Source organism: Haemorhous mexicanus, chromosome 3 (assembly GCF_027477595.1).
Source record: "Haemorhous mexicanus isolate bHaeMex1 chromosome 3, bHaeMex1.pri, whole genome shotgun sequence".
Classification (NCBI taxonomy): Eukaryota; Metazoa; Chordata; class Aves; order Passeriformes; family Fringillidae; genus Haemorhous; species Haemorhous mexicanus.
Genome location: NC_082343.1, coordinates 108,411,424 through 108,437,804, shown reverse-complemented (window position 1 = coordinate 108,437,804; position 26,381 = coordinate 108,411,424). Strand labels below are relative to the sequence as shown.

Sequence of the window (26,381 nt, the reverse complement as noted above, 5' to 3'; positions counted from 1 at the left end):
GTTGTAAGATCTAGTATTACTTTACTGAACCATTTATTGCATTTGTTAAATTTAGAATATTAACCCTGGATTAATTAACTTAATCTGGTCAGAAATATAGATTTTAAGTTACTATATCAGCTTCTTTCTCTATGCAGAACTTGCTTTTGACAGTAGCTGAAGATGGCTTTGAATGACTCTTAGCTGCAATTCTGCCACTGCAACTTTGGATGTATAAAAAGTTCAGTAAACAGTAATGTCTTATATGTTTACACTGGAAATTCCCTCAATTACATTAACAGTTCTGCAGCCTTGATTAGCCTAAAACATGTGCTGTCTTCACCTTTTTTCCTTGAGTAATTAAGATTGTATAATACTATTAAGTTTCTTAGTCCTTGAATATGTGAATTTCTGCTTGTTTTAAGAGGGCTTCAAGAAAATACAGTTTAGTTCTGAATAATCCATTTTCAGTCAGAAATGTTCAAGAGAGTAATTATGATTGAAAACATGTGTTTTACAGCTGCAGCTGCTTCAGCTGGAGGAACAGCAAACAATCTCGCGGGAGCCACGAACGGTCTATTTCGGCCACTTGGTGCCCAGCCACAGCAACAGCAACAGCAAACAAATAGTAGCCTACAATCCAATTCATTTTATGGCAGTAACTCTTTGACCAATAACTCCCAGAGCAGTTCCCTTTTTTCACATGGTCCTGGCCAACCAGGAAGCACATCTCTTGGCTTTGGAAGTAGCAGCTCTTTAGGAGCAGCTATCGGCTCTGCACTTGGTGGATTTGGCTCATCAGGTAGGTTGTTAATATAGTGAGGACATTCTGTGAGAGTTTTGTGCTAAGCAAAAAATTGTATCTGTATCAGGCATCATATCTATACATATATTTCTAAAAGGAATGCAAAAATAGGTCATATAAATTTAAAACAAATAATAGGGAAAAAAGAAAGTTTTTAAAATTCACTTGGGTTCTGTATAGAAGATGCGTTTTTTGAACAATATCCTGTAGTTACAGGTATCTCCAAAATACTTTTCCATACTGATCACTGAACTGTGCCCCAGAAGTTTGTCACTGTTTTCCAGTCAGCTGCTTTTGTTTTCAAGACAGTCTTCATTCTGTGGTTAAAGTAACAATTGATGATAGTGAAGATATACATTCTTTTGTTTTAATAATTATATCAGAAAAATCCCTAGTTTTCCTTTTAACAAATTAAACAGCATATGACTTTCTAAATTTGATCTAATATCAAAGTGCTTGTTTCCATAACTTTTTAAAAGGATTTATTTAAAGAAAAAAAAAAAACTAATACCAAGGAATAGTCTTTGTTAGCTCTAGCAGGTTTAATCTTAGATATAGTTAAGCCTAAATAGTTCAGTGCACATTTGGGGCCTTTAATTATTTCAACAGATACTCCTAAATATTACCAACCTGTTTGTATTTAAAAAAAAAAAAATCACTCTGTCACATTTCTGCTCTAAAGCAGAAATTTCATATTCCTGCAGTTTTTAAACATGTAAGGTAGGTTTTCTTGTATTTCAGATTCAGTTTTAGTAAGGCAAGATAAACATTTTTTAAGAATATCTCCTTTTGCTATTAATCTCTAAGTTTACAGCACTGAATTGCTTCTTATTACTAATATTATTTTAATGAAATCAGGGGAGCATGTTTGATCTTGCATATCTTGTAGATGGGTAGAAATTGGGGGAATTTTATGCACTCTTAACAGTATTCTTTGCAAAATTAAGGAAAATTAGCGCTAAAGAAAGCAATTTTTAAAAAATTACAAAGTGGCCTAATAAATGGGGGAGAAAAAAACAGAAGAAAAAGCACGCCCTTCATTGTTAAGTCTTGGTAGTTATTTGGTAACTGTGTGACTAGTGACATCAAATACATTGCATACCAACACAGAGTTTTTTTTTCTCAGTGTTAATTATCATAAAATAATCAGAAAAATTATTTACTTTAACAAAACTAATGCTAGGAAGTCCAGAATCAGGTTTTCACACTGATCCTGTCCAGTATTTGATTTTAAAGAGGAGACCCAAAACATCCCATGTTCAATTTAAAAAAAATAAAAATTGAGGTACTCAGTAGTGTAGGTTTTCTTAGATTTTCCTTAATTTACAGCAAGTAAATTTTATTTACGAAATTGTGCTGTCCAATATTATGTAATATAACTTGTCCTGAACTATTTGTAAGGTTTCAGTGAATCCTTAGTAGCTGTGTTTCACTCTAGGTACTATTTCATTACAGTGGTAGATAGTCATAATAAATATATATATTTAATACTGTGCAACTATTGAAGGTCTCTAGATAGAATAGATATAAGTCATAAAAGTTTTTATCCTGCTTTATCTGAAGAACCTCCATAGAACACAAATTTTAGTTGTGTATCCACTTAAGAAAATCAGCGTAGCTTTTTCTGGCACAGGAGATTAAGCCTTTTTTTTGTTGCAAAGGTCAGTTACAGAGCTTTATCCAAAGCCTCAGCACAGAGAGCACATGCTGAAATCTTGGAGCAGTATCCAGGGTGATTCAATTAGCATGGTAGTTTGCACGTGGAAGCAGGAACCCTATGCTTTTGCAGTTTGAGAAGTGCTGATGAAAGGTGCTATCTAAACCTGAAATATTTTTAGTAGTATTATTAGAATAAAAGTATATTGAAAGTGCCCTTCTGCCAAGTATAAATTGTACTTGCCCTAATAGCCACTTCAAAAATGCTTCCTGGTTATTTATTTATTTTTTTAGAGTTCTGGCCTGTGTGTATATATGAATTGAGTTACACAGATGAGCACTTAAACAAGAGGTATTCATGCATATTGAGGTGAATTGAAAGTTTAATTTTTTACGTGCCATGGTTTCAGCTTCTTTGTAACTCACATCAGTGTGTTGAAAATGTTGAATTTCAGTTAAAATATAGCCATGAAGACTGATAGATGGCAGAACACATTTTGCCCTTACGTTTTCAGTTTTTGCAGGGGGCAAAAATAGCTGCAAAAATTGCGAAGGTGAGCATGTTCTAGCTTGAGTTACTGAACAAAGTAACAACTGAAAGCAGCAAACATACCATATAAATGACTGTATGTACTCACAGTCTCTGTTCTTTTATAATAAAGTTATTCATACTCCATTTTAAAGGTTTAGGTACATGATGATAAGTCACTGCAGCTTAACAGGTAGCCAAGAATTAGATCAACTATGGCACCTTTCCAGATGCCGCCTTCTGGCTTGTAACAACTGTAAAGGAATTGGATTAGCTTAGTGAGGGGGGAAGAGGAGTAAGCTAATGCAACTTATCTTCTGGATTTTGTGAGCTTTGCTTGTTTTGTGTGTGAAAATGCAGCTCAGCTGCTTTGTGGTAACTTGTTAAGCTGCAGTGATTTAGCCAAGTAAGAAATGCTGAAAGATGGAAAAATGGCAGTCATGTAGCATTGTATTAACATTTATATATTTCACTAGAGCTGGTCTCGAAGTTTGAGATTTCTTTCAACTGTTGCCTTAATTTGCTCTTCTGGTTTCTTGTTCTCAGTCTCCTTGCCTAGTTAGTCCAGTATCTTTTCCTTCTGGTTTCTCCTCTAGTATGTCGTATGTCTTCCTTCCCAGTTTCCAGGCAACATTTATCTCCTGCTTCCCTCCTAAGTATGTTTCTGTTTCTACTTGTACTGTGTGATGTTCCCATCATCAGCTTACTATTCAGTCTTTTTGCCCCACAGTCACATACACCTTCTACAGCTTAACTTCAGATCTGCTTTCTTCTCATCCTCAGTCCCACTGAAAGTGCTTGCCAGTTTTTCTTGCAGTCTCTTTGTTGGCTCCTTTATCTTACCTTTCTCACTTCCTCCTTCTGATTTCCTTTTTTCTCTTTCCCCTCTCCCTAGTATACTTCTTGTGTTTGGCTTTTGTCTCCCCGGCACTTGAAATAGAAAACTTCCTTTTCCTCATTGCCTCATGGGCCTTTCCAACACAAGGTGGACTCTTGGACAGCAGTTTCAAAGTCTGTATTTGACATGGCACACTGAAGTTCAGTTGCAGGCACAACCTTAATCAGCCATCTCAGACGTGCTGTGTATGATCAGGAGTTTAGGTTTTCAGCTATGAGTCTGTAGCAGATCTGTGCTGAACTTGAGTGAACTGTGATTTTGCAAAGATTTTTAGTCCAGTCTAAGAGTGTGAAAATAAAGGTCTCCCGTTGCTGGCATATTTGGTCTGAGTGCATGAAAGCATAAACTTCTCAAAGAGGTAGCTGCATTATTTTGGTAAGGATAAAGCACCTTTCTTTGCCAGTGTTTGTGAAATGGCAGTGTTTAGAAAATGTTCTATTAAAAATTTTGTCCATGCAAGTTCCTGCCATGAAAAATATTAGCCGAGTTGTTAATGTTATGAGAAAACAAATAAGTGTCTTAAAAATGGGAAGTTTCAGGCGACCTTTATATTGTTCCATTCCACCAGCTTTAGTAGGAAAGTACTTGAAAAGGGTAAAGGTTATGGAAGTAAAAATTCTGACCTTTCCTTTTTAAGTTGAAGTAGTCAATAGTAGTAATCAATTTTCCAAATTCAGCTTAAGAAAGATATTTGTTATTAAAATACCCTTAATCTTGGTTTTGTTCATGATTATAAGAATGTTCAGTGTTTAATACCTCACTAGTATGCAGCAGATATTAGAATTTAACATTTCTAAAAGCTTTTTCTTGTTCTCCTAATTTGTCCTAGACTACTCATCACCCTTCTGAACGCTGCTGTACAGGATAACCAGTCCTTCACTAATACACTGTTATCCAAAGCCTCTAGTCTAATTTGACTTAGAGAAACACAGATAGCAGTAAAATCACATTTTTAATTTCTCGCTTAATTTTCCTATCTCTGCTGTGCTTCTCATCTTCTTTCCTGGCCTGTTCCCTCTTTATAATATCTTTTCAAAACACTTCTTTGAGAGACATAATTCTCATAGGGAATTTAAAGTAGTCATTTTTTTCCTACAGGTGAGGGGTTCACAAACAAGGAAGTTCAGAAACAGCTGAACAGCAATATAAATTATTTTGTGAACCCTTAAACAACAAAAAATTTCCTCTAGACTTTTTCCTGAAATGAGCGTCACTGTCTGATTCATAATTTATGGTGGGAAAAAAATTATCAAATAATTTAGTGGCAATATTTTTAGAATCATTTATCCTATAAAGTGACAGTGTAATCTAATCTAATAAATTCTATATTTGTCCCAAAGCCTGAAGTCAGGCATTTAAAACAGAGTACTGTGATATTACTGTGAGAAGTCTAGTGTGAAATGTTGAAAGACATGGACATTGATGAAGTTATTTGCCAGTGGTATGTTTATACCCACTTAGATTTACTTAAAAGCATGTGTGGTTATCACAGTGATTGTCTTTGTCATAACGATTTCTGTAATTATTGTGATCGCATCTGTTGTTGCCCAGCTGTAGTTGGGGATAGGTTTTATTCAGTTGACACTGTGTAATTAGGGTCTTTTTATTTCTTCTTCAGTTGGCAGTTCTGCAAGTAGTAGTGCCACAAGGAGAGATTCTCTATCTACTAGCTCTGACTTGTACAAAAGATCTAGTAGCAGCCTAGCACCCATAGGGCAGCCATTTTACAATAGTCTGGGATTTTCCTCCTCTCCAAGTCCAATAGGCATGCCTCTGCCAAGCCAAACGCCAGGACATTCACTTACGCCACCGCCATCACTTTCATCACATGGATCCTCATCCAGTTTGCATTTAGGTAAAAAAAACAAAAACAAAAAACCAAAAAAACACTTTTTGTTTGTATGTGTGTATGTATTTCTATGTGTAAAATATATGTTGCATAAGAGATGTCACATTACCTTTGCTGTTAAACAGTTTTGTAATGAAGAGGGGCCATTCCTGAATGATGAAGAGCATGTTCAGATGCTCATTGATTTGACAGTGGAGGGCACTCAGCTTTTGGCAGTATCAGGCCAACAACTGATTTTTCTTCCCTTGCAGAAGCCCAGTAGAGAGCCCAGTAAGAATTATTGGTCCTTTTTCTGTTATGTTTCCACAGTATGACAAGCAAAGGTGCATTATTTTTGTTTCTCCTCCACTGTGTTTCCACTTTGACATATTAGATGATGTGTTTAACAGTGAAGTGACTTTCATGAATGCCCCTTGCCATGATAAAGTAGAGAAGTGAGCAGTGCTCTCTCTCAATGTAAAATGTATTGAAAGGTGATTTTTGAATCAGTCAACCTCATGGCCCAATTACTTTGCCAGGAAGACAGTAATTTATCACCAGACTGATGGAAGGAGACAAAATAAAGCATTTCTCAAAGAAGTAGCAAAGGCATTGTTAGTGGTGGCTCTCTGTTATTGGATGTATTTTTTAAGGAATGCTGAAAATAATTTCTCAGATTTTTTTTTTTTGGCTAGTAAGATAACATGGGAGCTCAACCTTTCTTAAAAAAAAAAAATTAAAAAATAAAAGATCTAAAGAAACCCCACCACAGTATACAGTATATTTAAAAGATAATGCCTCTAACCAGAGGTTACCTAGTAGAATTTTGCTTTTCTGCTGTGAATATTTGCAGTCATTTAATTTGGATGCTAAAATCATACAGTGAAACTGGATGTAATTCAAGATTGAGTTGCCAGTTGCTCCAGTAACTATTCAGTGCACAGTTCCATGCTTGCAATAGGCAGCATAATCCCCTATACTTCTTAGTGCAAATAAAACGGGAAACAAAATTTTTAATGCCTACCAGAATACACCTTTAGTGAGAAATATGTGAGTGATTTGTATAACAAGGGTAAATAATTAAAAATATTACATTTGCAGTACAGTATCCCCTTCAAGGTTAAGTGCTGAATACCCGAAATAAAACTGGGCAAGGGGATGTTTCAGCACGTTTTATTTTTTTTTACTTACCTTTTTTCCTTTTTCAGGTCTACAAAGTGCACCTTTGGGCTGAGACCAAGCATGGAAAGTTTCAGCCCAAATGGAGGCTTTTGAGAAAGTTCTGAACATCTGACAATGGGGTTATCATGGAAATCTTTTTCTTTCTTTCTTTTCAAAGTACTCTCACCATAGTTTTCATATTGCTGAAAACTATACTTAAACCAAATTTTGGAAGGCATTATCTAAAATTTAAAACATTCAAAGTTTTGTTTGTTTCACATTTGATAAATGTTAAAAAACTTTTTTTCAGTTCTGAGAAAATAGGCTGTGATCAGTACAGAAGATTGCCTCTATCAGCAGAAATTGTTAAATACTGACTTTGACCCATTTTGAACTGTTTGGCAGTGTCAACTAAGCCTAATAGCTTGTTAAAATCATGTAGTAGATCAGTGTGTAACTGCCAGAATATACGGTTGTACTCTGAAAATTGACACAAGCTTGTTGGCTCCCATGTGTCCTCTTCATCATCCAAATGAAGTGGACCTTGATTACTGATAAACTTTTTGGTGTATTACAAAATCAGCCTGAAATTTGGAAATGGAGGAGTTCTTGATATTTGCTTTCACGAAAAATGTAGTAATCTTTTTTAGCCCTTCTGCCCTGTGCCATATTTTTGCACAGTTGCATGCAAAATGCACCTTCTAAGAGTTTAAGACTATTTCTACAGTTAATTGTCTGTCTTGTTAAATTTATTCTGGTGTGTTCATCAACCACTTTTGGAAGCATGTTTTGTTCTCACGTACAAAAAATAAAAAAAATCAAAGGTTTCTCACCAAGTGAGAAGTTATGCCTGAAATCAAACAGGGAGTGTACTTTAAGAAGGGTATGGTTATCATGTAGTCACTTTTCAGAGTAGAACAACATTGTAAGTTCATGTCTGCATGCAGTTTCCATTGGTATTTTGATAATGCCTGTCAAATGCAGCTCTCCCTCCACCTTCCAAACTTGTCCTGCCTGCTTGTATCAACAGGTTCAGCTAAGTTTAACTCTTGTTTAAAAATGGGCATCAAACTCGGTTGCTCCTGTTTCAGCCACCAGAATCTAGAGCACTACACTGGGAAAGGGTGCATGGTTTATAACCCCTTTGTCAGACACTGCTGCAATTTGTAGCTTTAAAAGAACAATTTCCCTTTTAAAAGAAATTTGTGACATTTGACTGTTTTTATCTCTTCTCACCAACTTTTATCCAACATCCTAAAATAGGAATGTGCTAATGACTTTGTGCTAGTTGTCAGTTTTCCTGTATTTGAAGGGATTTGTCAGTTGTCTGGAACTGCTTCTTTACTGTAATCAGTTGGAGCAGTAAGGTCATGAATTTGAACTACCCTTTCACTCCCAAGTACAAGGAACTGCAAGAAGAAGTGGTTTTCCATTGTCATAAAAAATCCTTTTAGATTGGTAGTCCTTACCCTGTTTGGCAATTGCAGCATTTTAACAATAGAGTTATGGTGTAGAGTAGGATTTCTAAAATCTGGGCTTTTGGAGGTAATTGTTTCCTTTGTGTTGGAAGCTAGGCTTGTTAGCAGTTGGGATTGATGTTTCACCTTCAGAGATGGTCATTGTGGGTAAGAGTAAAGGCCCCTTGGCAAGGCAGTGTGGGGAGCTTTGCATTGCCTCAGCTGTGCCCCTCCTCTCTAGGGCTGCAGTAACCAGTCATTACACATACATGCATTGATTGCTAAAATATACATAGATCTTTGTAATTCCATTCTCCATATGAGGATGAAACTTTAGGCTTAGGATGAGACGAAGCTACTTTTTTACAGATTAACAGATGCTTAATAGAAATTAAGTTTAAAGCATTTATGTATATGCATGTGTATTACTAGAAAATACTGCTGACACATGTAAATAAGTTGCTCTGCAGTAGATGTGTTTTCTGTCTTTATTAGAAATAATTGAAAAAATACTTTGATAAATACTAACAGATTAATGCTGTCAAAATAAATGTGCCTGGATCTAGTTTTAAATGTTTTTTCACGTTCTCCTTAACATTAAATATGTAAGGAGTCTATAATTTAACATGCTTTGTGTCCTTGAAACTTGTGCTCTGATTTAGATTATCTATATCCCCTTTATATCTCTCTGCCTTTTCGGCCCTGTGGCTTAGCCGTGGGGGTTTAGGTTCAATTAAACTGTAAAACAACTCAATATAACTCAATGCTTTGGAGATTTTTGTTTTATTAGATCAGAAGTGGTAGCTAATTGATTATCTGAAGAATGAACTGCACACTTCATTCCCCAAGAGTTTGGAATTGTGTGGCTATACTGATGTCTAATAAGTACTTTAATTTTTCAGTGCCTGATTCAGTAGGGTATGTTCCCCAAATAACTTACAAGATATAGGCTGTTACTATCCTAGTTTGGTGAAGAAAATAGGCCATTGTACTCACAATTATGTCTGCATGTAATAAGTATCTAAGACAATATGCCTTTATTTTGGGAGTTTTACTGTTTTTCAAATCTGTAGAGTTGCCACTGAGCCCTAACATTGCTGTAATTAAAGGTTATGTGAAAATAAAAGCTAATTACTAATTAAATTACTCTTTTTTTTATAAAATTATCCAGTGTTTTACAAGTTTCTGCTTTCTGAGTACCACAGGTTCTTCTGGGCACAATGGATGTGCTTTCTTAAAACAGCCTTCCTGTATTATTGTCCTGCTTAACATGATTGTGTGAAATAGTCTCACAGGCTAGACAGGAGCCTCCCAGTTGCAGCAAAGTTGTCTTACAAGTCTTAAAAGGTGATGGTTTCCAAATTAGACTGAAGAAAAGCTTAATAATTCTCAGCAGGAAACATATATTACACATATATAGCACATTTGTTAAAAGCTACCAAATTTCTTCATTTCTGTTTTAGTTGCTGGATAAATTGTTGCATTTAATTTATAGAAATGGAGGCTCATTTAAAAAAAAAGGCTGAAACAATTCCTGATTCACATGTTCAATTCTTTGACTGTGTATGTTGACTGAGCATATGATCAAAACTGCCCTGTTAGTTTCTGGCACAGAATTGAGCATGTGATCAGTGGAGTAGTAGTGATCCTGCAACAGGAAAGGAGCCTGTAAGTTCTTCTCAGATGGGCTCTGGTGCCCTCTCGTGATATTAAATAGTGTAACTGCACAGCACCTACAGGGGAGCCAGGATTGCACTGGTGTGCACTGTTTACATAGTCCAGATGAGAAATACCATCATTTCAGCTGCATAACTTTTGCTATGCAGAAATGATGGTATAAGCTGCATAACTTTTTGTTCTTTAGAAGTCCATTCGGAGAGGAGAAATTATGGCAGAGCATCACTCTGCACACTGCTTCACCTGCAGAATGTCGGAGTTTTATTTCCTTTTGTTTGTTAGTACCATAGTGTTTGTCAATGGAAACTAAAAACGATAGTTGCAAAAATTTGATTTTTATGGCTGTAGAGAATTAAGAGGCTTTAATTTAAGAGAAAACCTAGTAATTTTTAAGAGTTATTGTGGGGCATAAAGTATTGATGTTTTTCACAGAATTTTGAAGACTTAATTATAAAATAAGTACTAATTATTTCTATTTTAGGGTGTAGTACTATACAGTGCAATAAATGTGATGCTTGATGTGTCTTGCAGAGCACTAACATTTCAGATTCTGGTACTAGAATTTGACTTTTTGAGAAAGATAACTTCACCATTAATACATTGCCAGTCCACTGTAACACTGTTGTTGCCTGGCCTTATAAATACTAGGGCACAGTCAGCTGGGTTTTTTCTTTTTTTTTTTCTTATCTTTTTTTTTGCCTTTTTTTTAAATTAAGTTTGTAACAGAGCACCATTCAAACAGCACATACTGCAATTTGTTTTAAATTCAAATGTAGATATTTATTCTGTTGACTTTAAAAGGGCGTTAATTACTATGTTACTTCCTAGACAGGGAGACAAAATGCTTTCCTTTTCCAATTTGTAGTCAGTACTTTCAGGGAGTGTTTGGTTTTTTTCTTTCCTTAGTTTGGTTTTAGTAGTAGAATTGAGGTTTCTATGTGGGAATTGTCTTTGAGTGCTTCTGTTTGTAGTGTAGTAAGAGTATCCCCCTGAAAAATCATACAGTGGTTGGGAAAAATGCTTTGGATGCTTTTTATGATAACTGCTGCCTTCTGTAAAGTGGAGGAGAGAGGCATGCTGGAGGAGTTCAGAGTGGCACCCACTGATCAGAGAGCAGGGTGTGAGGAGAATTGAACAGAACTGTAGAGTGATAAGAGCTGTAGGTGGAATCACTACCAAAGAGGAGTAGGACATAGACACAGGAAGGCAATTCAGTTTTTAGAAAGTAGGGAAGGATGAAAGGAGAGTGTTTGTGCAGTGAGGAAAGGACTTAATGTTTCTAGTAGGAGCTTCAGTTTGATGTATCTGTAGTTGTTGGATAATTAAGTAGAGCACTCTTAGTTACCTGATTTGAAATGTGACATATTTAGTGCTGAGAAGAGGTACCACATTGAAAGCTTGGGATGCTGAAGTCCTCAAATAACCTGCAGGACAGGTACAGCTTGGCAAGAGGCACCATAAGTGCCTCCCCAGAAATGCCCTTAACTTGCTGTAAGCTGGAAAGGTATCTCAGTAGGGACTGAAGGGTAGTTCAGATTTCATGGTCTATTTTGACACAATTGGCTAACTTCAAGACTACTAACATGGGTATAAGCCGGTATGACTCGTGAAGTGGAAGTCTGCCCACTAAAGCCTGTTGCCCACCCAGTTGTAAAGTTTCTGTAAGGCTGGAGTGGGTGCTCACTTTACCTACCTTGATATGTTCTTCTAATGACATTTCTTTTCCTGGTGCCCTTCACATAAAAATGAGGAGGAGAATGGTTTTATTTATTGCAAGATAAAGCTGTCTAACTCCTCCGACCACAATGAGGTAAATATAAATAACAAGACAGCACTGTTGTTTTCTTTGGCTCCAGGGTGTATCCGTAGTTTTAGTTCACTTGCTGTTTTGCTGTTGCTTACTTTCCTCTCACGGCTGTGACTGACAGAGCTGCTTCCTTGTAGGAGGACTGACAAATGGTAGTGGTCGCTATATTTCTGCAGCCCCCGGAGCCGAAGCCAAGTATCGCAGTGCGGCGAGCACCTCCAGCCTCTTTAGCTCCACCAGCCAGCTCTTCCCTCCTTCGCGCCTCCGCTACAGCAGGTCTGACATTATGCCTTCCGGACGCAGCCGGCTGCTGGAAGATTTCAGAAACAATCGTTTCCCTAATCTTCAGCTAAGGGACCTTGTTGGACATATTGTTGAATTTTCCCAAGACCAGCACGGTTCTAGGTAATTATTATAAGAATAGTTAATAATGTTTCACTGCTTTGATGCTGTTTTATTAATATGAAACTTTTGAATGAGGTGCTTGTCATCTTAACTCAAAGTATCTTAATTGGAGCACACGCTCTTAGGCTGACCTTCTCTAAGAAATTTCATTGTAAAAGTAGTATTAATTTAGCTGCCTGTAGAAGTTCTCAGTGTAGGAATAGCCTCATAACTAGACTTGTAAACTCAAGTATTAAGGTATCAAAAAGGCATTGATTAAGAAAACAAAATATATGGCATCTGGAATGTAAAACTGTTTTTGTCAGTACATCATCAGGTACTTAGTTACTGTTATTCTTTTCATCTTTAAATGAAAGTTTTCAAGTCCTAATTTTACTAAAATGTATCCTTTTATATGCAGAGGCACTACTTTCATTTTAATAAATTTTATAAATGTTGACTGCTTTCTTTAGAGTGTTGAGGTGTCTCATTGAAACAGTGTTTGAGAGGTTTTCCTGTTGTTGATGCAAAGCATAATGTACCTTTTTTTTGCACTTAGATTTATACAGCAGAAGCTGGAGCGAGCTACTCCAGCTGAGCGCCAGATGGTATTTAATGAGATCCTGCAAGCAGCCTATCAGTTGATGACTGATGTATTTGGAAACTATGTAATACAGAAGTTCTTTGAGGTAAGCATAGTGCTAAGTGTATGGATGGACATGCAAATGAAGTGCTGTAAGTCTGATTAAATTTAGCTGATCTTTCCATAACACCATAGCAGAATTCTGCGTGACTTCCACAGAACCCAAGTGTGTAACTCTGCAAGGGTGTTGTCTGTTCTGAACCCAGTGGTTTTTGCCATAAGGGACGCGGTTTCTCCTTACTCTGATGGTGCATTTGTTGGTGAACACTTTGCCCATTGAGGCTTCAAAAACCTCTAAGTAGAACTTATAAGGGCTTTCAGCAGATGAAAGGGAACATAAATATTTGAAAACTGCTTTTTATTGGTTAGTGCATCATGGTACGTTGTCTGGATAATGCACCTGTGCTCAACCAGCTGTGTGAACTTCATCCAGTGCTGTGTATGAGGAAACTCCCATAAAATGTATAGAGGCAGAAGAATTTTGAGTAAGGGGTATCCATCATAAGATACATCCAATATTACTACAACTAGTATTTAAAACAGATTTGTCTTCTCTTAAAAACTGTATGGTAAAAAAAAAAAGCTTCATCAAAGAATTACAAGCTTTGGCTTGCAGAGAGTAGAAAAAAGCAATACCTGTGTCTTGGGAAAAGTTATATGTAGGAAAGGTATCTAGTATAGTGTACTTTAAATCAAGAGCCGTGTAAAGGACTTGTGGAGAGGAGGTGATGGTGGAAAATGTCCAGTAGGAAATAAGATACTTACTGTAAACAAGAATGTAATTTTTAATAATCTATAAAACAATGTGCTCATTTTTTACTTTTTTCTTAATAACCAATCAAAATACCTTCTGTAAAGTGTCACTGACATACAATATACAAGATCTTGATTTTGCTCGAGGATCATCATTTGCTATTTTTTCCATAATGTTAAGTTGGATGAATACACAGTTAATCATTGTTAGTGTTTTCATCTTAATGAAAGTGAGAGTGAAGCTGAGTGTTTTCATCTTAATTCTGCAGAACACTTCTCAAGAACAAAAGTGCATGTGGCCTTACATGTAATAGGGGACCTCATTTTACTGCATAGATAGGCAGGTGAAGTTGTTGGTCAAGCTTTCTTCAAAGCTGACTACAGGTGTGGAGTTTGACAATTCTCAGCAATGCTGCAGGAATATTGCTGTGCCACCAGCTGGTTGTGCAGCTGGTCATTTCTGTGTCCTCTCTTACAAGAAGTGAGATGCACTACACGAGTTTTGAGATAGAAAATCTGATTTGGATTCATACATAATAGTGACCTGTGGTCAGTTGGCCAGTATAATTTATTTGAAAAAGTGGTTTATTGCACTTAAATATTCCTACAGACAGACAAATATAAACTATATGATTTCTTCTGTTGTCTTTCAAGGTCATGCATTTGATAGCAGGTATGTGAACTGGATGTGGAATATTACAAAATGTTGCATTTAGAAAAGAAAAGCTTCTGGTAAATATCCCCACCAAAATACAAACTGAAAATTTATTCAAATGTTACAGTCATGTACATCTTGACAGTACTTACTCTGACATGTAAATTCCAGCATGCTGCAGTGTGTATTCATTTGTTAACAGCAGATTTGTTTTCTTTTAGTTTGGAAGCCTGGATCAAAAGTTAGCCCTAGCAACACGCATCCGTGGTCATGTTCTGCCATTGGCCCTGCAGATGTATGGCTGTCGTGTCATCCAGAAAGCACTCGAGTCAATCTCACCTGACCAGCAGGTAATTGTAAGTTAGAGCAATGCTTTTTTAATTTTATTTATTGTATCCCTCTTTTTACTTGATTAAATTGATGATTATTCCCTTCATCATGAAATATCCTGGGGGCTAAATAGTTGTTTAAATGAAAGTACTGAGGTACACAGTTAACACCAGTGAATATGAAGGTTGGAGTCTGGATGAAATTAAATTTTTCCCCATTTAAGGAGGGCAGGGTGGGGGAAATACCATCATAAAGACAAGGATAATCTTTGTTTTTCCAGAATGAAATGGTGAAAGAGCTGGATGGCCATGTTCTGAAGTGTGTGAAGGATCAAAATGGAAACCACGTTGTACAAAAATGCATTGAGTGCGTTCAGCCTCAGTCGCTCCAGTTCATCATTGATGCATTCAAAGGACAGGTAGTGTCAGTGGTTCATTTCCTCTTTGCAAGTTGCTTAGATTTCACAGAAAAAGATTTGCAGGTCTTTGTCCATCATTTGCCATGTACAAGGTAGCATTTGCCACTTCACACTCAGCTTATTTTAAGTAGAATGAAAAGGAGAATGATGGCATGGAAGAGCTGTTGGAGAGGCAGTTAACATGCTGTAAAAAAATGAATTTGTTGGCGATAAGGCTCTAGAAAGACATGTTTGTATGTATTACAAATAATAATAAATATTTATGTAACATAAATACATAAAAGGGACTTTGCATGCCCAGGCTTTCTGTTAGTGTGTTGTGATAGCACCATTTCACATTTCCTTCACAGCTCTTGGCAGGGCCATTTTTTATATTATAATAATGTACATGCTCTCTAGTATACATTTTTCATTAAAAATTATATTTTCCTCTCCTGTTGGTTGTACTGCACGTATGTCTTTCAGTGTTTACCAATATATGTCAGTCCTTAAGGAACTGCAGTGATGAAATTCACTAATCTGTTCCCTACATATGGACTAGTGTGAAGGGGGTGTAGTATTTGTTTACTTCAGATTGGGGTTTTTGTTTTGTTTCCAGAAAAGCATTATTACTGTAAGATTGATATTGTGCTGCAGGCTAGTGAATGTGCTGCAGCTAAATAACATTGTAATCCTCTGAGACAAGCGTGTACTTTTATAGTCTTGAGAAGAATTGTAAAAATCTTACTAACTTGCTGTTGAACTAAATTTCACTTTAATGGATGGCCAAATGTATTTCCTAATAAAATCTACAATATCTTTCTCATTTTACACAACAGCAATACCTGAATTATTGTTGTACATAGTACTAAATTGCATACCAAGGTTTCTAGGGTTTGGTCTTTTTACACCAGAAAGTGTGTATGAGGTACATGAGATGCATTTTTTTAAATTGTAAATAGAGCTCCTTGACTAAAGTGTGAGTTTATGTACTGAACACCCATCCTAAGCACCAAGTCATTATATATAGAAAGTAGTAGCTAACATGAAATGGCAAATGAAAAATGTCACACTTGTGATATTACTTATAATTTTCTCCTGCATTTGGGTTGATGCCTAATGATACAAGATTCTGTGTTCAGTCCTGACCAACAATGAAATTTTTGGAATTAATCCCCAAACCACAAATGTAGCTTCAGGAGAGGCAAGCAGAAGGAATAAGAAAAATTTAGCTGTATGTTTTGAGTAGTTATTTACAAACTTTGTATCTGTAACTGGGAGCTTATTGTGTATGCTGGAACATGAAATTGGTGAAAATCAGCCACTGTTACTGAATTCCTTTTTATAAGTGTCAAAGTCTTAAAATTTGAAAAGAAAGCAAAAAGGAAAGCTTGGAAGTTGAACAGCAGTTACCTAAGGGTGATACTTCCAGGCTTTCCTCTGTAGCTGTGTAGGCTAGAAACATTGTAATGAGCACTTGGGTTCTTAGTTGTATGTTTTCTGGAGTCCTTGACACAAAAAAAACAGCTTTTTCATATTTTCCTGACTTTTCATGGAAATGGAATTCTGATCTGGGCAGACAAAATTTTTTTTTTTTTTTTTTTTTTTTTTTAATTGGTAGTTGGGATGTTCGGTTCCATTTTGAATGCAGCAATATTGCAATAGATGTGAGCTTCGGTTGGTTTAACTTCAGTTTGCAATCCTGTTTTCAAGGTATTTGTGCTTTCAACTCATCCATATGGTTGTAGAGTAATCCAGCGTATTCTGGAGCACTGCACTGCTGAGCAGACTTTGCCAATCTTGGAAGAGCTGCATCAACACACAGAGCAGCTGGTGCAGGTCAGTGCATGTACGCTCATTGTTCGTGCACTTCAGAGTTTTCTGTTAGCATCATTTACTCCTGAATCCTAGTTTAAATGCATTTGCCTCTTTTTAGTTTTGTAGACATTGATTTTTTTTGTTTTTCTTTCCTTGTATAGTTTTAATGAAAATGAATTTGGAAGTTGGGAGGCAAAGAAGATATAAAAAGCATTTTTCTTACACTTTTGACTGTAGCTTGGTGTTCAGGGGGATATTAGAGCTGTTAAAGTATGATCTTAAATTTGAGGACTTCTTTCTTTAAGAGGATAAAAGATATTCTAGCAAAACACTGATTTTACAAATTATTTACATTTTTCATGTAAAATTTGTGGTCCATTAAGTAATTCTTGATGATATATTTCTTGCATCACTTTGCTTCTGTAATGTTGACATTATTGTTTTTTCCTTATATCCATGCAAATAGTAATTTCATGTTTTATGCTCATGTACAAAAGCTGTCGGTACTCATTATTTGGTATGAACACAAAAGAATATTTAAGTAATCTTATTTTCAGGATCAATATGGAAATTACGTTATTCAACATGTACTGGAGCATGGTCGTCCTGAAGACAAAAGCAAAATAGTTTCAGAAATAAGAGGAAAAGTTCTAGCTCTGAGTCAGCACAAATTTGCCAGGTATTGCACAACTTTCATATATTAAAGATTCATTAACCTTGTAAAGTTGTAATACTGGGTTTATTTCTTCTGTTACAAAAGGGATACCATAATTTTTTTTATTGTTTATCTTACCTCCTGAAAGTCCATATTTTTATAGAGATGAATGTAGTGATATTTTTATACTCGCTTTGGGGAAGGGAAGAGGCAAATGTTCTGTAGCAAAACAAAGGAGGTTCTGTGGGGTTATGGGATGGCTTTTGTTCACTTTGTGCAAGTGCAGGGAACAGGTTCCAGGTTTTCATGTAAGGATGCCCAGAGCCAGGTGAAAAGCTCTGCAGGAACTTGAGTGATGTGCTGATGACGATGACCTGGAGCTTGCTGACTCTCAATCCATCCTAGCAATTTGCAAGTATAATAAGGCTAGCTTTAAAAAATGGTAGTTCAGTCTGACAAGGATTTTCTGTGTTAGAAAGTCTGAAAGACCGCTGTAGGAGGACTATTCTGAAATTGGAACCTAAAACTCCTCCTTTTGTGCTTTTTGCTGAAATATGGATTATGTGCCTTTTGTGAAGGAAAAAATACACCTGAGAATTCATTCTGGGTGGTTTAGTGAGACTAACCTTGTCATCAAAATGACGTAGAAATGCACTGTGACTTTATGGGGGCATTTGTTTTAAAAATTGCTAGCAAACTAGTTTATTTGGATTTTATTTTTCTTTGCCTGAATAGAACTCTTCAAAACCCTCTAACTTGCATAATTACTAAAGCACAGATTTTGGACTGGGATCATTTTGCTATGTTACAAGCTTTGATGGCCTTTCCAGCTTCTGAAATAAACTAGAAGGTCAGAGACTTGCTCTACAAAAAAATATTTGATGAAATCTCTGATGTAGGCATGCTCTTGGAAGGTGCATTTATTCAAAAAGCAAGAGTCTTCATACCTGGCATTCTCTGTTGTGTCTTCAAAGGGCCCACAACCAAAATAGATGTGCTAGAACACATCTGCAGCTTGAAGTCCAGTACACCTATGTAGGTTCAGTGAAAAAGTCTCTCCTACCAAATAATCAGAAAATAGCCCTGTGACACATGTGAAGTAATAGTGATGTGGTGACTAACTTCCTCAGTCATTAGACTGGAAATTTGGAAATGAGGAATTCATGCATTTGCAATATGCTCTTTACTGGCATTAAGAACCCTGAAGAACTGATAAACTTCCAGAGAAATTGGTAATAGGAAAGAATGTTACACCTCCAGTCCCATCGGAAGTCAAGGCAACCCTGACGAAGGAAGAAATTATGCATCTGACTCCATTGATACCAGAAGGCTAATTAATTACCTTATTATACTATATTAGTCCATACTGTATTACACTACATCTAAACTGAATCTGCACAAGCACTCAACTCAACTGCCCAGAATCCTGTGACTGTCAGCCAACAGTCCCGACACACACACAGATTCAATTGGTCAATGAATCAAAACACACCAGAATCCAAATACCAATTCCCTTCAGGTAAACAGTCCTCCACAATATTCCACGTGTTCCAAAACACAGGAGCAGTACATGAGATAAGAATTGGTTTTTTCTTTCTCTGAGGTTCCTTGCTGCAATTCCCAGAAAATATCCTTGGGAAGTTGTGCCTTGCTTTTCTCTGTGAGGAGAAATGCAGCCACACAGTCCCATCATGGACTTGCCTTCTTTTTCAGCAACGTGGTAGAGAAGTGCGTGACTCACGCGTCGCGCGCGGAGCGAGCCCTGCTGATCGACGAGGTGTGCTGCCAGAACGACGGCCCGCACAGTGCCTTATACACCATGATGAAGGACCAGTACGCCAACTACGTCGTGCAGAAGATGATCGACATGGCCGAGCCCGCCCAGAGGAAGATCATCATGCACAAGGTATGTGTGTGCATGCTTGCAGGGATTCAGAAATAGGTCTGGGAGCTTTTCTGCCACAGCACCTTTCCCTGCAGATGTAAAACTCAACACTTCTGTAATCTACAGCTTGATGACATTTAGTGGAACTTGGTAAAAGAAAACATTCAGGTCTCTGAGCACTGAGCTAAAAAAGGAAAGTTTCAGTAGTTGGATTTCACCTTCTGTCTTTGTGCCAGCTTTTATGTGAAAATACTTCTAACAGGAAAATGTAGTATCTGTCATCGCTATTAATATAACAGGAGAAATACTGGTTTCTCTTTTTATTTCTTGGTTGTGGGTAAAAATCCACTCTGCAGTTCCCCCCAAAAGAGATTAATTCCCACACTTCCTAGCATACAGGCACATTTCTACTTAAGAATATGCAGACATGGAGAAGTGTGCTGTTGCCATAATGGCCAGAGGCTATTTAACACAGGGCCCAGGATATTCCTGCAGGAGCTCTGCTTCCCCCAGTCACCAACAGGGCTCTCCCATAAAGTACTGCCTCCCTTTTCCTGCAGTAGGAACATCACTTATTTGATGAGTCAAAATCACGTGTTTTACATCTTTCCAGAAACTTCCAGCACTTTGAAATACTGGCATCTTTTTGCATAATTTTTTCAAAGTGTAGTCACCTCTACTTAAAAGTGTGGATGGAAAAAAAGCCAAACGTGTTTCTTATTACAGATTCGACCCCACATCACGACTCTGCGTAAATACACCTATGGCAAACACATTCTGGCCAAGCTGGAGAAGTATTACCTGAAGAACAGTGCTGATCTGGGGCCAATTGGTGGACCACCAAATGGAATGCTGTAAAAGACAAAGAGAAACGGAAGAAAAATTAAATTGTGAATTATCAAAACCTACAACTTAACTCTAAATGTTCTGATTTTTTTAAATCTATTTATTGACTTTGTTCATCCATTTGTAAAATTTTTATTCTTGTGTATATTTTTGGGGAGTGAATTGTTAAAAAAAAAAATCTCCAGCCCTGATCCGGAGACCTATCAGATTGGATGGCTGGCAAAGCACAGAATGCCTGTATATGATGTAATTGTATCAAAATAGCTGTCACATATTTTGTAAATTTTTACCTTGTAAAGTCACTGAAATAGTTTTTAAAGGGAAAAAGTACAGTATTCTTTTAATACACTGGCTTGCAATCTGGTAGGTCTACCCAGCATCATAGCACAACAGGTTTATAGAGTTGTATATAGAATTAATCCTTATTTTTCCCTTTTGTGTGAAGTCTTTTATACCAGATTAAAATTGATCAGCTGCATAAACATTATTTAACATGTTGAAAAGTTAAGTTGTATTTTGGTGGTTCACAACATCCTATCCAAATAGCAAACAGGGCACAGCAAATTAAAGTAGGGAAGAACAAAACAATGGAAACTTTAAAAGACTAGGTTTTGGCACTTGCTGTGTGGATACAGGTTTTTTTAAATCATGCCCTAAGGTTTTCTCTAGCGATGTATTAAAAATAAAGTGCTGTATATACTTATATATTTAATTGTTGTACAAGGTAGAGGGATTAAAATGATGGTGGTACTTCCATTCAGCAAAGTACTCTGTTGGAAAAGGAGTGAACCCTGTATTAACTTTACAGTCAGTTTTACAATGCAGGAAGAGTAGAGATATGTATTTTTTTATTTTGCATATAGAATTGTAAGGATTTGAAAGTGTTGAGCATTTATTTTGCTTTCTCACTGTAGATGCAAAAAATAGGTAATGATAAAGAGAAGGGGCCACTGAAAAGTAAACTTGATAGCTCAACATTTAAGCATGATTGATTAAATATTCAGATAGCTTTTTGCTTCCTATAAATATATGCATTGTATACGTGTAGTTAATAGGTGTAAGTTTACAGTTTGAAAACAAATCTCTCGTTTCAATGTTTATTACAAAGCCTTGCTAATTTAGTAGTGATGCTTACCTTGGTTGTACAGATGTACATTTGTAAACCTTCATGCTGTAAATGTAATTTGTTTTACTCCTTTTTGGGACAAAAATTTGCATTTTAGTGTATATTCATATCCTCATTCCCTTCTTTCCCCCGGCATATAGTGTTGTATAATGTAAATTTATTTCAGCAAATCAAGAGTGATTTTTTTAAAATTCTATCTTTATATGGTTTCAAAAATATGAACCGGCTTTCTTTTTATCTATTGTGAGAAACATTATGTTTTGTTTATAACATAGCTGTTGAATCTGTTCATATGGACACTTTGGGAAATCAATCTGTTCAAATTTTAAATCAGGATAAATAAGCATAGTAAGAAGTGGACTGAAATATTTGGTTATTACAGAAACCAATGCTTCTTCCATCTTAATAAATGTGGCATGAATTTTTTGTACAGAAGAGTACTGTATTTTTGAATAGCCTTCTCGCAGCGTAAAGCAAATATGTATGATACTGTCGATTTTTTTCTCTGGACATATGACATTGTAACAGTAACATAAAGATGATGTACATATACAAGCGGCCTTATGTACATTTCCCAATGATCTTTTTAAGGCAGAATTGTGACCATATGTGTATAATTAAAATCCTTTTTAATCCTTTGCCTATGGAAATATTTTGGAAAAAGCTTACTTTGTATATTCAGTTTCTGAAAGATAAAGAAAGTGCTTTGTATGTTGTTGAAGTAAGTATTTTGTGTAAAATGTTCATTTGGATGGCTTAACCTAAAGTTTTGATCAACGTGGTAGTTTGGAAATAACGTCTTGAGCATTGATCAAATAAAAGGCTGTTTTGGTAGGGGTGTGATCATGAGAAAGAAAATAGTAGTGGTACAAACTTGTATGAGGAATTCTGTCATGTTACTGTTGGTACCAGGGTTACATAACTGTTACTGTAGCAGACATCTGAGGCGCTGCGTTTCTAATGGTAGTGAGAACTCCTTAATAGGCAAATGGCAAAGTCTCTTCCAGCCTCCTTCCAGTGCCTGCATGAAGTGAAGTAGTGGGCCTCGTTATTTTGAGTAAGCACAATTCTAATTGCCAAGTAGTTTTTGCATGGCAGTTCACAAAATTCCTCCCCAGAGGTACCAGCCCAGTCACTGGAGCCAGAGCTTTCCCGTAGTCACCCAGAGGATGACTTTTGAGCCACTCCCTTGGACACATCAATTCTCAGTGACTGTCTTTACCCTGTGAACCTGTGCCGCGTGTTATAATCCACAGAGCCGGCATTCCTTCAACACAAGACAGTACAGCAGGCTTTTGGGGATGTCCAGGCAGAAACTTGATAATGTCCCTGTACTTTGTCCCTGCAGCACTCATGCCATTGTTGAATTAAAACAGTCCTGTAACTGTCATCCTTGGTGCTTTCAATATCTTGAGTATAATCTTCCACTTGCTCTCCTGAGATCATTTGTGCACAAATTCTATCCAGGAACATGAAAATCACTGGATTTCCTTTCAACTATTTTAGGGTTTGGGTAGAACCACTAGACTTTTTGCTCAAGTATTGCTTTTTGATATAGATTGTTTACGGACCAGTTTGATTAGGTTTGACTTCAGGTGGCTCGTATTGAATAATGTAATGTTCACGTGTATATACTGTAAAAATCAAAATGAAAATGTGTGAATAACACTGTGTGAAATATATCTGGTCTTGTGTTTTTCCTGTAGGAAAGCAACCATATTCTCATGTGACTTACCTGTGTCTGTGGAGCTCAGCTTTGGGAAGGTGCCCGCTCACTTGTTCTGATGGGAATTGAGCAATTATTGAAGAACCCTGGATTAGTTCATTAAATTTTCAGAGGGCACTTTTGAGCAGCTAAACCTTCCTATTTTATACGATGTCTTAACTGATGACAAGGCTACAGCCTGGTGACAGTTTCTTCGTACATCCCTGGATTCAGGATGAGTTCAGGAGCATTTGAGAGGGTTAGCTTTCAAATGAGAGAAGAAATTGTTAGCTCTCTGTGGCATCCCTGGATCCACACTCATTTCTGTTACTGCCCAGGAGGTTTTTCAAAAGACCATTTTTAGCTGAAGGTGTGGAGTGAAGTGGACTGACAGCACAGGAAATGAGCCTGGTGGGAATAACTCACCTGAGGGGCCCCTGTGGACAGAACAGTCATAATGCCCATCCCTCCATCCCTGACTGTTCCAACAGAGCATGGAGAAAATTGAGGTTTTGGGGTCATAATGCTTAGATGTTTTAAAGTGCTGATGCAAATTCAGAAACCAATTTAGTCACTGTTCTCTAAGGGACATGCATTTGGAGAGATCCTCATGGCTCACCACAGCACAGTAGCACAGCAGTGAGGTTGGGCTCCACCAGAGTGTTTGATGCTCAGCATTCCAGTAACTGGGAAAGTGGGTTAACAGTGGGATGACAATAACTCCCACCGTGTCATTTGGGGAAGCTGAGAGAATGCAAAAGCATTTTAACATCTAGTGACTGGTCATTGAAACTGCAGATTGCATGTAAGTCATGCACCTGGAGGGAAAACTCAGGGCAGATGACAGAGCAGCACTCTGCCCCAGGGCAGCCGCAGCGCTCCCGTGAGGAATTCTGCATGGAGCAGTGCCTGAGCATCACGTGTCCTGAGAGTGGCACACCCTGCCCCCGTGGTGACACAGTTCTGCTGCTTGAGGAAGGAAAGGGGAACACCATGAGCTGTGTGGCCCACAGCAGGGCAGGAGTGGCTGTTGGTTTGTTAACGCAGTGCTTCACGTCATTCCAAACTGCCAGTGCTACCTGAAGTCTCATTAGTCTGTGGACAGCTCTGATGTGATGAGCTACAGGCAGTGCTTTTCTCAGCCCAGTTTCAGATACACAGGCACTATCTGTGCCCAAAGGATGCTGATTCAAGCTCCTCTTGGCTTGGGAATGAGGAAGATTGGTTCCTGTCAGGGATATATCCCTCTTGGGGCTCTGCTTGGTTCCTGATGTTGGGCTAGGGAGGTGTGGGAGAACTTGGCAAGTTTAGATCCTGCCACCCAGGAAGAGAAAATCTGAGAGATGCTGCAGAGTGAGCCTGGGGTGTTTGCTCTCCTGTGCAGCAGAGCACCCCAGGCCTCCCAAACTCCATCATCAGAAGGGGTTAAGCGCCAGAACTGTTGTCACAGAAAGAGTCACACGTGGAGAGGATGGAAGGATGTCTGTCCATCCCGCGTTGATAGTGCTCCAGAGCTGATACAGGACATGGGCCTTCCTGAGCTAGTGCAGGAAAGGTGGTAACTGCTTTAGCCAGGAGAATGAACCAGATCCCGACATCACACATTAGGTGTCAGAACACAGAGGCTGCAGTGCGGGGGAGCAGCCACCCTGCATCGAGGCAGGGAGGGGTGGGGAAGACCAAGCTTAGGGATTTACCTGAGCTGCTGGTGCTCCTCAGTGAGGAGGTGCCCGAGCGTTTCCTCTGTTGGACGGAGCCTCTCCCTCTGCAGGCTCGTTCTGTGGTTAGGGAACTTGCCCAGCAAACGAGATGCTTGAATTAGTTTCCATTACCAGCCTCAGGGTTTTGAACCCACCTCCCTCACTTCACAAGCATTTTCCTAACCACAAGGAGCTGGGCGGGTTTACCTTCTACTCCTGAATTTGGGCTGGGCTTTTAGCACAGCTTGAACCATTCATTGCATCACAAAGAGCACAAGATGGAGCATGACTCCTAAAGCACGCAGGTGGGAGTTGGAAGTTCTGCACCTGAGATCCTTGTCTCCACCTCGATTCTCCCAGACTCACTTAATGCAAAATATATCTTGGGAGCAGCATTCCCCCATCATTATCAGACTGGAAATTTTCCAGAGGCTTTATAAAAGGCAGCTGAAATGCAGGAAGACCTCTTCTAAAGACCCTCTTCCTTTCATGAATAAGAACAAACATTGGAATAAAACGTTCACCTTCTCACCAGCATCAGTACTCTCGGCACAGGAGGCCTTCTGTCTCTTGCTCTTCTGCTTGCACAGTGCCTACCCCACCCCAAACTCCCCAGATCTGCAAACAAGAGCTGGGGCACACTGCAGGTGACACAGCCGGTGGGCAAGAACATCGGGCGGGTGGGGAGAAACCCCTCGCATAGCTGCGCCCTAATGAGTTTCCTTTGAGCTTCAGACCTGCCTGGAGGGCTCAGATTTCCTGGCAGCCGCACAGCACCGCAGCCCTTGCTCAGCCTGGCTGCTGGATCTTTTCCCAGCCCAGCCTCGGGGAGCGAGGCAGCCCTGCCCCAGCACAGCCGTGCTCAGGTGCTGGAGGCTGGGGGAAGGCCGCCTGCTTGTCTGCTGATCACAGGGCAGGTTCACACGCTGCAGCCTCACAAACACTTGATCTGAGCACTGGCAGTGGGTCGTCCCCACAGCAGCAGAGCTGCCCCAGTACCTGAGTGCCACAGAGGAGTGTCACTCGTGGGCACTGGGGGGCATTGGCCAAGCCTGCTGAGGTCCTTCTCCTTACAGGTGATGTTGGCTGTGCATTCTCAGGCTGCGAGGCCACTGTCTGCCCCTGTCAAAGGGCTTTTCTCAGTGTTGGGGAAGCAGAACAGTTGCAGGTGTCAGGTCCCAAAGTAAAGATCCCCAAAGACATACAACTGCTTACTGAGGGCTAATGGAAACTAAGAAGGGAAGTGTTATGGCAAGGGAACACACACAGGCGGTGGCAGAAACACTGGCTAGCAAGGGAGATGATGACAGCACATTTTACAGCTATATTCTCTTCTCCCAAACATAGGCACCCCATTCCTTGTCTAAACTGGAGGATCAAAAATTAGAGGTTCCCTGGTGGGAATGAAGACTTCTCTTTCCTCCCCTGTATAAACCTTATCTCCCTTTCTCTAAAACAGCTAAAATACAGCATCAGAAAGTATTTCACACAGGATCAGTTCAGGAGGAGAGGTTTTGGGAGGCTATCTGTTCATACAGGCTGGATCTTGGAGAAGGATTCAGCCCCTGAGCCTGGGCAGAACCCTGGTGGGTCTGCCTAGATGCTGTTCCTTGCTCCACACCTGTGTGGGAACTGGATCCAGAGGCTGGTACAAAAACCACAGCAATCACTCAATAAGCATGAATCA

At 38.5% G+C, this 26,381-nt stretch overlaps 1 protein-coding gene across 11 annotated transcripts in view; it reads left to right on the top strand.

The window, feature by feature from the left end:
• The window catches only part of PUM2 (pumilio RNA binding family member 2), a 69,495-nt gene extending 46,524 nt beyond the window's left edge, over window positions 1-22,971 (top strand). For 6 of the 11 annotated variants that reach the window (XM_059842944.1, XM_059842942.1, XM_059842936.1 and 3 more), the window contains exons 12-21: window positions 500-781; window positions 5,486-5,722; window positions 11,935-12,202; window positions 12,741-12,870; window positions 14,454-14,588; window positions 14,843-14,980; window positions 16,673-16,798; window positions 17,335-17,456; window positions 19,146-19,338; window positions 20,044-22,971. In XM_059842944.1, the coding sequence (XP_059698927.1) occupies window positions 500-781; window positions 5,486-5,722; window positions 11,935-12,202; window positions 12,741-12,870; window positions 14,454-14,588; window positions 14,843-14,980; window positions 16,673-16,798; window positions 17,335-17,456; window positions 19,146-19,338; window positions 20,044-20,175 (1,763 nt within the window). In that variant the 3' untranslated portion in view covers window positions 20,176-22,971. The remainder of the gene's footprint in view (window positions 1-499; window positions 782-5,485; window positions 5,723-11,934; window positions 12,203-12,740; window positions 12,871-14,453; window positions 14,589-14,842; window positions 14,981-16,672; window positions 16,799-17,334; window positions 17,457-19,145; window positions 19,339-20,043) is intronic. The other 5 variants (XM_059842941.1, XM_059842938.1, XM_059842937.1 and 2 more) reach the window with 3 other exon arrangements.
• The last annotated feature ends 3,410 nt before the right edge of the window (window positions 22,972-26,381 follow it).